This window comes from Solanum dulcamara, chromosome 3 (genome assembly GCF_947179165.1).
Source record: "Solanum dulcamara chromosome 3, daSolDulc1.2, whole genome shotgun sequence".
Taxonomy (NCBI): Eukaryota; Viridiplantae; Streptophyta; class Magnoliopsida; order Solanales; family Solanaceae; genus Solanum; species Solanum dulcamara.
In genome coordinates this window covers 34,168,852-34,180,346 of record NC_077239.1, presented here as the reverse complement: position 1 = coordinate 34,180,346, position 11,495 = coordinate 34,168,852, and the positions used below count along the sequence as shown (strand labels likewise).

The window sequence follows — 11,495 nt, the reverse complement described above, 5'->3', positions numbered from 1 at the left end:
CTAAAAATATATGTACATATCTAACAAAAACAAGATATATATATATATATATATATATATATATATATATATATATATATATATATATATATTAAGAGTGGAGGGTTAGATGGATGAGTATAATTTTTTTTTAAGAAAATAATAATATTTTTTTAGGAAGGAGTGTGGTAGGGGGTGAAGTATGATTTTTTAAAAAATATTTTATAAAAGAAATTAAAAAAATTAAAAATAAATAAAATGATGGGATTGTGGAGGGGGTGGGGGTGGGGTGGAGTACGTCAGCAAAATATTTTAAATTTTATTTTAAAAAAATATTTTTTTAAAAAATAATTTCTTTTATAAAAAAGTAATTTCTTTTTTGTGGGTAGAAATACTTTAGTCTTTAATTTTTAACTAATATTAATAATTCTTTTATATTTTTGTCAAGGTGAAATATATAATGGAATGCTATATGGCAAGATTTTTTTTAAAAATAAAAATAGTAGAGAGAGTGTATTACACATGTTTCTCAAACTAATAAGTGATAGATTCACACTCCAATAGGTTTAGGTATAAAACTAAAAAAAAAATTTAAGTATTTTTTTGAGACTTATTTCTTTTTTCTTTTTTAAAAGATAATTAAGTTGATGGAAGTTCTTATCGTAACAACAACAATAACAACAATTCCAGTGAAATTCCATGAGATCTGGAGAGGATAAAGTGTACACATTAAGTATTGAGTATTTAGAGAATTAACTCTTATTAATGAATATCACATTATTCAAAAATATTGATTTTCATTTTTATATTTTGTGTGCTATTGTATCACAGAAATTAATGCAGAAAGGAGTAGAAGTGAGGTGAGCAGACAGCTAATAGGAGCATCGAAAGCTAGTGAATTACTTGGGTAAACTGTGGCAAACAATATATGGCTCTCTTTGCTTGTTGTGTCTTCCCTCTTCGTCTGTTAAAGTCAAACTCAGATCCAAGTCTTCCCTATTGTCTCTTCTCCAGAAAGAAAGGGGCCAGTTTGGGATTTCAGAAGCTTAAAACCAGAAGATTACACAGGACTAAAGTTGTACATTTTGCAATGTTTTCAGAAAATCCGGTCATCGGAGATTTAGTCGCCACTGCAATATCCGGTGGTATTGCCCTTTCCATGCTTCGATTGTGGGAAGAAACAGCCAAGAGAGGGGTTTTCGATCAGGTCTTTCTTGGAAACCTGGGTTTTATCTTTCTTTACTTTTAAGTCTCGTATGAAGTGAACTGAATTCTGTTTCTCACTAAAAGTTCGAGCAATATTTACTGTTTAGTTGTAAATTTCGTTATCTCACCATTCAATTAGTTCTCTTCATCGGAATATTCGAATGGAAAGCTCTAGGAAATATTCGAATCTGTTTGTTACACCGATACCATTAAAACCACGAGGAAGCAACGAAGGTAACTTATTTTCTTTGATTGTTGCTCATATTTTAGATGAATGAGTTCTTTAGGCATTATTCTCCTCTGATGTGATGGTGCAAAGAGGTACATTTCAAATAAAAATTCAAGCTTTATATAGAAGGTAAGTATGACTAAAGGAAAAATGGCACAGGCAGTCTGCTGGTCCAAAACATGCTCCAAAAATAAGGTCTAGCTGGTTCTTAATTGGACTATTAGAGTAATTTCGTGTGAGCTTATGTTGAATCTCTGCTTGGCATACATAGCTTTATTGCTTTTCCGTAGCATTTCTGTGAAAAACACCTCTTTTAGTTGAATATTAATCTATGAAGTCCTTGATTAATATTGTTGTTTCTTGTGCTTCAGTTATCGCATTATTTGGTTGTTATTACTCTTCCTTGTTTTCTGAATGTTATGTAATGTTTTGCCTATTATTTCATATGTCCTCTTTTTTTTTTATATATTTTCCTTTTAAAAGTGCTTTGATATGCATTTCTTGAGCTGAGGGTCTCTATCCTCCCTGACCCACCTGTGGGATTATACTGGGAATGTTGTTGTTGAAGTCCATGATGGAAACAGAGTCTGCCGTTCCTCTTAAACTTTTGGCCTCTGGCATGTGAGCTCATCTATTGGACAAAGAATTCTAATGGATGAATTTGAAATGCCAAGGTACTGAAGTCCGCAAATGCTTGTGAGTTTTTATGTTTCTTACAATTAATTCTGTAACTATGGTTGGATGATAGAAGTTTGCTAAACAAAACTCTAGACCAGCATTTTAAATTGCTGATGATGCTAACTGGTGCTATAATTTTGTGCCCTTGACATGTTTCAACATTATAATGGTATTCAACTTGGTGAGAATTTTACCATGTGTCGCGCATGATGGAACTGACTTCATAACTTGAATGGCCATCTTTGACAGTGTACAAACTTGAGGAAGCTTAGAATACTAGTATTGGGTGCTACGAACTGGCTGCTTATTTAAGTATCTGGGCTTCGTTGCATTGCAGTTAAGGTTCTGATTAATTCTAAATATGAATGCTAATTTCCATGTGCTAAGTTTAACAATGAAATAGATTAATTTTTTTGGATGATGGTGGTGTTTGGGAAAATTTGGGCACATCTCAGCTATTTCACGGGTACCTGCTATCTCCCACTAGCACTAGTATCAAATAACTCTGCCCACCAAGGTTCAGGCAAGTGGAATGAAATCATCTAGTGTTTTTTGTCTCTAATGTGTGAACCCTAGTTTCCAAGGTTTGAACTCACTTCATTGACCACTCATCTACACTGTTGACTGCAATTAGCTGTTCTGAATCTGATGGTGCAAAATATGCAGTATGTTCATCTATGGTGTACATTGAGTACCAGATAACAAAACAAAGTCAGGCAGGGTTTATATTGTCTACTACTGCTAATCATGAGTGCATTTACTGCCATGTAGATGCCATAATTATCGGGAGTCAGCCGATTTTACATACTTTTCCCTACCTAATTCAGAAATTAGACTGAAAATCTAGAAATTATTCCAAGGTTGTATGCTTTTGGTATGTAGCTGTAATTTGTAGTTATTTTATACATAAACAAGATAGGTTTATCAAATTCTTTGAAGAGGATGTTATAACTAAGTTTATGACCTTAGCCCACAACTATATTGGTTTTGCAATTACTCAAACTCTGTGTTGTCATCGTCAATGATTTTTAAAATATATTATCTGGTTTTAGCCGATACAGACAGTGGATACACAAAACCTTTAGTAAATGGAGTCGACATGTAAAGGAATGAACAAACTGGAACAAATAGTAAGAGAGATGAGAAGTTGAGAACAGCAACAATAGCAAGCCAACATGCCGAATATTTACAAATCAAAAAAGAATAGTCTTTTGAGAATTATGATTTCAAATTACTTTATAAATGTTGAAATAACTTTCTTTTTTGAAAAGTTATGTTGAATTGAAATTTTATCCTCCCTTATAGATTTTGACGGAGTCTTATCCCACAGGTTTAATTGATTCTTTCTGAGGATCAGGTCAAGGGTTCAACTCTCTATAAATTATTGCAAGGACAAAATTAAAAAATCGAAAGCTACTAACTCTCCACTGTTGAGGTTAGATCCCGCAAAGTCCATAAATAGGATGCAACACTTGACCACCAGGGAAGATACAGTGTGACTTGATCACAAATAGTTTTGTTGTGCTGACTATTTTTCCTCTTTTTACAAACATAACTAGCCCTTGCATATCCTTTGGATGGAAGAGAATAGCATACAATGTTGATTCACTCAGTTGGATGTAATTTCCCTTCTTTCATGTTTGCTACTTTTTCAATTCAAAATTCTAATTTTATTAGAGTGCCAGGATTTGGTATTAGTTTATTCTTTTGCATTGCATGACCATGTTAGACGAAATAGCCCCACCTTAAGCATATAGTTGGATTCCCTCATCATATGGAAGTGATATCCTTACCTGTTCTCCTTAATGAAGTCCCAATATGGCCTTTGAACTATATTTTCTTAATTCTACAATTTTTATATTACACAGAAAAGGAACAGAAAGCTTGTTCATATTAGCATTGGGCTGGTCTTCATGCTCTGCTGGCCAATGTTCAGGTAATGTTTTTAAACCTAAGCATGAAGCCTTTCATTCATTCAATTCCTAATTTTCCCCGGTGAGTGAGGAAGAATTTTGTTTTTCCAGCTCTGGCCAACAGGGAGCAATTCTAGCAGCTCTTATTCCTGGTCTAAACATAATAAAAATGCTTCTTTTGGGACTAGGAATATGGAAAGATGATGCAACTGTCAAGTCTATGAGCCGATTTGGAGACCACAGGTTTAGTAATTTGAAGAATATTTTCAGCTTTTACATGGACAATTTCATTAAACCATCTCTTGTTACAGAACTTAGCTATTACAGAAAATAACAAGATGTCACAACCAAAAACTGGTTCAGTTGAGAATGAGGTTGCACCATAGTTATTTATGTGCATCCATCTCTTCATTCCTCTATTGGCAACAGGATATTCATTAAATTTACTAAAGTTGCAATCTGTGGGTAATATGATGCTGCCAACATCTGTGAAAACTTGAACATGTTAACAATATTTATTCTTAAAAGTCATACTATTTCTCCTATATCATAACTAAATGATGCGGAACAAAAGTTTCTGAAAACAGCCAGCAGTGCTGAAAATGGTAACCATAATGGCTGGGCCAACTCCATTCCTTTTTTGAGTCCTAATTAAGCTAAGGATTCCTTCTTTTTGTCCTTCAATTACCTCTTATTCTTTATGTGTTTGGCATGTCTCTTACATTAGGGAGCTTCTCAAGGGACCACTGTACTATGCCCTTTCAATCACTTATGCTTGTTCTGTATATTGGAGATATTCTCCTATTTCAATTGGAATAATTTGCAACCTATGTGCTGGTGATGGTATGCTATGCTGAGCTGATATAATTTCTCTCTCATGGTTACTTGTCTGACAGTGTTCTAGCAAATAGTAAAAAGTTGCTGTTTTCCTGCTCCAGGTTTTGCTGACATTGTTGGCAGGAGGTTTGGAAAACAGAAACTCCCATACAATAAAAACAAATCATTTGCTGGTACTATTGCAATGGCAACTGCTGGCTTCGTAGCATCCATTGGGTAATTGAAGCTTTCTTTGTTATCATGTCGCTTAAACACTGCATATTGCTTACTGTTCTATATGGTTTTCCTACAGATTCTTGCACTATTTCTCCTTGTTTGGGTATATTCAGGTGAGCTCCAAGATGGTCTTAGTGTTCTTGTTTATGTCGCTTGCTGCAGCACTGGTTGAATCCCATCCTCTAAGCAGTGAACTCGATGACAACTTAACAGTTCCCTTAACCTCAATGCTGGTAGGCAGTCTTGTTTTATGATATCAGATTTAGCCTGAGATGGATGAACTGTCAAACTTAGAAATGCTAATGGAAAATGGGTATTGTGTTAGTCTAACACTGGATTGTGTATCATTAAGTCTGGAGTCTGCATTACACAAAACTTGTTAGTTTTTATTGTTGCATTATTAAATAACAGAGTGAAAGTATTCTAAGTGTTTGGTTATGAAACACTGGGAAACTTCAACCCGCTTAGCTTCGTGCGATCATGAAAGAGCTTATTAAATTTTGCTGAGCTTACCCCTACTAAAACAAAATTTTCAGTCGAAGTGTTCAATTATACGGAGGCCTTGCAAGAGATTTTAACTTTCAATAGTCGGCGAGTCTACACCTATTTCAGAGTAACTTTACCACTTCCTCTGTTTTAAAAATAATGACTTACTTTTTTTTTTGTATCTGTTTGGCTTAGCTTATCTAAAATATTTTTTTGGCTTAATAAGCTGAAAGCTGTTTTAGATAAGTTAAGCCAAATAAGCTCAATTATTTTTTGGATTTATTTTAAGCACAAAATAATTTTTAAGTTGGTGCCAAACACTCAAAAAAGCTGAAAACAACTTATAAGTTGTTTTTTACAAATTATATGTAATCCAAATAGGCTTTTAGTTTGTTTAAAAAAGAATGAGCTCTTTCTTTTTTTTAGCAACACTTTAATTTTAGTTTTTCATGTGATGTGTTTAAGGCCACAAGATTAAAGAACCGTTTGGTACATTTTATATAACTTTAATATAGACTACGAGATTGAATTTTTTTTAATTTTCTTAATTGTTGCGTCAAGTCAAACTATGTTATTCTTTTTGAAACGGGGGAGGGGGTAATATTTAAAGGGATATGACATAAGTACCCCTAAACTACGATTAAAATCTCAGCGACACTCCAAAACTTACATAGGGTCTTACTACCCTTTAAAATAATTTAAAATAGAATAAATACATCTAAAATGCTGACATGATATATACACACTTACTTAAAAACAAGTGAACAATGAATTTTTTTGGATACATACCCTTTTTTTAAATCTCTTTATTTACATTTAGTTAGTACACATAATTATTGACATTAAAACTTATGTCTATTTAACTATTTTCATTTCTTGTCTTTGTAAAACTGTTTTTTAATTTTTACTATTTTATATTTTTAGTATTTTTTATTTACTTCACTTATTTCGATATCCGTCCAAAATTAACTTATTTTAATTATGATTTTCTCTCTGCAGTTTCCTTAACTTTGTCTGACTTAGTTTCACTATCACGGTTTTCTTTGGACACCTCAAATATATCCCCTTCATTACGCATGACAGTCTCATCAATTCTTGACAATCTTCTTCTCTTTCTCTCAGTGGTTCTTTCCTTGCTTACTTTCATAGCATCATTCAGCAGTTTCTTGGACGAGCTCCTTGTAGTAGGATGAGATTTTGGCTTCGATCCTAGGTCTCAACTACTTCCTTTGTCCCTTTGCTTGATATAGGAACCATTTTTTTAATTCCCTAAGACAGGGGCACATTGTACTCATCATCTTCGTCGTCAATAGAACTCATAAAGGGTGGGGCCAAATCATGAGTTTTGTTTCGATTAGAAGAAAGGTATTCTGAAGGAAAATTGGTATTACCTGATTCTTCTTTTAAGAAAGAGGGAACAACTTTGTCTTCATGATTGCAAGGCTCTCAGCAGCCAGATTTTCAACTATCAGTTCCTCACTCATAGCAAGAATGTTCAACTCATTCCCTCTTATTTCAGAAAGATCCCTTTCAAAGTGTTGCTTTGTTACAGTGGTTGAAGGTAGACCAGGTAGGGACAAGGATAACTCAGGTTCAAAAGGAAGTTTGGACTGAATAGAATCATTCGGAGACATGTTCTGAGGCTCATTCAAGTCTAGAGTATGAGAGACTATGGGGATTCTTGTTCACTAACTTGAATAAAGGCATTAGTAACAGGATTTTCAGGCACTTCACCCGTAGGAAGGGTTGAAGGAGGAGTAGAAGAAGAAGGGATGTCGGAACTGCTTGGAAATACAGAAGGGTCAATATCTTTAAGAGCCTTGAACATATCTTGAGTGTTTGAACTAGGGTTAGACATTTTTAGGATCTGAAAGCAAAGAATAAGAGATGAAGTTTTAGAGAGAGGGATATTATTTTTTAGGATGGAATAGGGTTTTGATTTTTAAAAGTGAAGAACTAGTGAAGGCATATAAAAGGAAAGGAAGAAGTGTGTCAGGTCTCTTCGAAAAGATCACGACAATTGAGTTTTGAATGATGAGACAACGGCCAGAAGACAAATGACTGACAGTGGCAATCACAACGGTTCACATAGGCAGTTAATAATGCAATTTAAAGAATACTAACCTTGAGATAGGACCAGGTCCCTCTCCACAAGTTAGGATTGATTTATCTTGATCCTCCAATTCTTTTTTTATTCAAGCTTATTTTTTGTGAGTGTATACCTATATAGGTACAAGACCGACTTTCATAAAATAATGTAATGCAAAGATCAAAGATACATGCATTCTAATCATAGTCAATGAGGGTTGTAAGCTTCAGATAAACTCAGATCAGTTCAGCTTCAGCATCCCTAACATTAGTCTGTTCTTCTCAAATTGATCCCCGCTCAGAGCCTTGGTAAAGATATCAGCAATTTGATCCTCAGTTTTACAAAACTTCATAGTGATGTTTCCCTTCTCAACATTTTTTCTCAGAAAGTGATGCCCAACATCAATATGCTTGATCCTCTTGTGTTGCACTAGATTCTTTGCCATGTTCAATGCACCGGTGTTGTCACACAGAAAAGGAATTGTTTAAGTGACTACTCCAAAGTCTTCAAGCTGCTGCTTAATCCACAACAATTGTGCACAGCATGAAGCAACTGCCACATATTCAACTTCAGCTGTTAAAATAGCAACATAATTCTGTTTCTTAGTGCCCCAAGAAATAAGAGATGAACCCAAGAAATGAGCCATTCCTGAGGTGCTCTTCCTGTCAACCTAGTACCCAGCATAATCTGCATATGCATATCCAATCAAATCAAAAGAATCTCCTGATGGATAAAATAAGACCAGGTACCTAGTTTTCTTCATATATCTCAGAATTCTTTTGGCAACCTTCAAATGTGATTCCTTTGGACAAGCCTATAATTTTGCGCACATACCAACATTGAATACAATATCTGGCCTACTTGTTACTAGATATAGCAAAGATCCAATTATACCTTTATACATAGTTTCATTCACTACAGGATTAGTCCCATCTGCACTCAATTTTGAATTAGTCCCCATGGGAGTACAATTGGCTTTGCATCCATCATATGGAACTTCTTGAGTAGCTCTTTGATATACTTTTCTTGAGAGATAAAAGTTCCATTTGGTGTCTGCTTGATTTGTAGTCCCAAAAAGAAATTCAATTCTCTCATCATGGTCATTTCAAACTCATTTCCCATGAGATTAGCAAACTCTTCACACAGGGATTCAAAAGTGGCTCCAAAGATAATGTCATCAACATACACCTGAACAATAAGCAACTCCTTGCCTCTAATTTTAAGAAAAGAGTATTGTCAATCCTCCCTCTTTTGAAGCCATTTTCTAGAAGGAACTTTGACAATCTTTCATACCAGGCCTAGGAGCCTGTTTCAATCCATACAGAGTTTTGTCAAATTTAAGAACATGATTTGGATGATCAACATCCTCAAATCCAAGGGGTTGTTTCACATAAACTTCTTCCTTTAAATAGCCACTAAGAAATGCACTCTTTACATCCATTTGAAACAACTTGAACTCTATAAAGGCAACAAGTGCAATAAAAATTCTGATAGCTTCCATCCTTGCTACAGGGGAAAGGATCTTATCATAATCTATACCTTCTTCTTGGTTGTATCCCTGCACTACCAGCCTTGACTTGTTTCTTGTAATAACACCATTCTCATCTAGTTTGTTCCTAAACACCCACCTGGTTACAATTATAGTTCTGTCTGATGGTCTGGGGACCATATGCCATACTTTACTTCTCTCAAATTAATGCAACTCTTCTTGCATAGAATTCACCTAATCAACATCCTTCAAGGCTTCCTTGATTTTTTTTGCTCAATATTTGAAATGAAGGCTAAAAATGCTGTTAGATTTTGTCACGACTCAACCCCGTAGGCCGCGACTGGGGTCCGACCTTGACCCTCTTATGCGTATTTATCAGCTACACTGAAGTTGAACCGTGTGTGACGTGTACTTTACACAAAAACCTCAATAGTTTAAAACTTTTTTATGTACCTGTAGCCTCTTTCATTCATATCTTATCATGAAAGGGCACGCTCCGATGAGGCTGTCATAACATAAAAATATTTACAACATGCCGTATAGGCACAATCGAAACAAACTTATAAACAACCACATATACATATGTCTACAAACCTCTAAAAATAGTAACAACAACATATGGCAGGATAGGGCCCCTGTCGTACCCCTGAATGTACAAATATATACATTAAGTGACCAGTATAAAAAATTAGGCTCCAGAATAGTGAAGCACTTCCGATATAGCTGAGAGGAACTCCTAAGCTGACGGATCTCCAGAATGAACATCTGTACCTGCGGGCATGAAACGCAGCCCCCCCGAGAAAAGGGGGGTCAGTACGATATATGTACTGAGTATGTAAAGCATAACACATCATAACTGAGATCATAACTGAAATAGGGATGCAGGGGATAAGTATAACAATTAATAAATTACTGTACCTATACCTTAGAACACGTAATCCTATACATCATCATATACTGTGCCCGGCCCTCTAGTGAACTCGGTGTTATAATTATATTCTCATATTCACATATCATTGTATCATCATGCATTTTATTTCATCATATCATCGTATACGGTGTCATATCATCGTATACGGTATCATATCTTCGTACACGGTATAATCTTATCACGCATGTTATCGTATTACACCCGGTTCACTACGGGGCTCGGGGTCATAATGTATCACTCTAATCTCATATGCATGCCTACATAAAGTACCGACCCTTTAGTGAGGGACTCGGTGAATGGAGTGGTGTACGTCTATAGCGTACCATCATAATATACATATGTACCCGGCCCTCTAAGGAGGGACTCGGTGTTCCTTCCTTATTTCGCCACATATACTATCACATTACAGCCGGCCCGGGACTCGGTGAATAATTGTATCGTCATAACATATAACATATATCACACCTCATGTACGACATCGTCTCCTCGTGCGTGGAACTATACACATCCGGCCTGGGACGCGGTGAAAGAAGTAGTAAAACTATGCACGATAACGTTCCCGGCTCATCATGGGACTCGAGGAAGGATGGGTTACAGTACGCACGAGTAGAGTAGTGAGAAACCATATGCAACTAAGTCATTATTTGAGACTCGATGAAATAGTCAAGTGAACCGTCACCTGAAGACTAGGGGAGTAATTATCCGAAGTACCCCTTTAGATGTCATTAGGGTTTACATCAGTTGGGGCTTCAGGGATCACAGACATGCATCAAGATAATGCCACACCATTTATGCAATCAGAGATATAGTCTATGCAACTAGAATCACAATTTATCTAGTCTAAGACTCAACTTATGCAATTAAAGGCATTTATCATTTCAAATCCTTTAAAAAGAGGAGCTGGTACCTCCACTCACTATTCATTATATAGCAGGCTCGAGAATAGTAGTTTGACTACTTTCAGACTCTTAATGTTCAGAAGTGATTATAAGTCACGAGTTACTCTCAGAGCTCATAAATGGAATTACCTCTACACCCATATCATATATCGTTTTACTTAAAATTAAGTCATTCTAAAGGAAAGAAGAGATAGGTTTTACATGTACTGGTTTTCATCACATCAAAGACTTAAAGGCAACGACTCAGCTATTGCAGGAGTTCTAATATCAAGAAGTAAACAAGAGTATCGACTCATACTCAGGGCTTTACGAATGGATTGAATCCCAAATATCATATACATAGCATTTATAGCTTACATCTAAGACATGCCAAAAGAAAAGAAGAATAGCTCTACATACTTATTCCAAAAACACGTCAAAAGAAAGCTTCACATACCTTGTCTGAGTTATTCCTTATCCTGTTCGCCTCGTCGTCCTTTGAACCTATCCAACAGGAGAGTAATATGCATATCAACTCTTCTTAACTTTCCAGCATCTTAGGTT

The 11,495-nt window shown here is 35.5% G+C and overlaps 1 protein-coding gene across 1 annotated transcript; it reads left to right on the top strand.

The window, feature by feature from the left end:
- Positions 1–810: 810 nt before the first annotated feature.
- On the top strand, positions 811–5,485 carry LOC129882526 (probable phytol kinase 3, chloroplastic). The gene is made up of 6 exons (XM_055956859.1): positions 811–1,186; positions 3,961–4,028; positions 4,117–4,248; positions 4,733–4,848; positions 4,944–5,058; positions 5,135–5,485. The coding sequence occupies exons 1-6, from the start codon at positions 908–910 to the stop codon at positions 5,310–5,312; spliced, it is 888 nt and encodes a 295-aa protein (XP_055812834.1). The 5' UTR covers positions 811–907; the 3' UTR covers positions 5,313–5,485.
- The last annotated feature ends 6,010 nt before the right edge of the window (positions 5,486–11,495 follow it).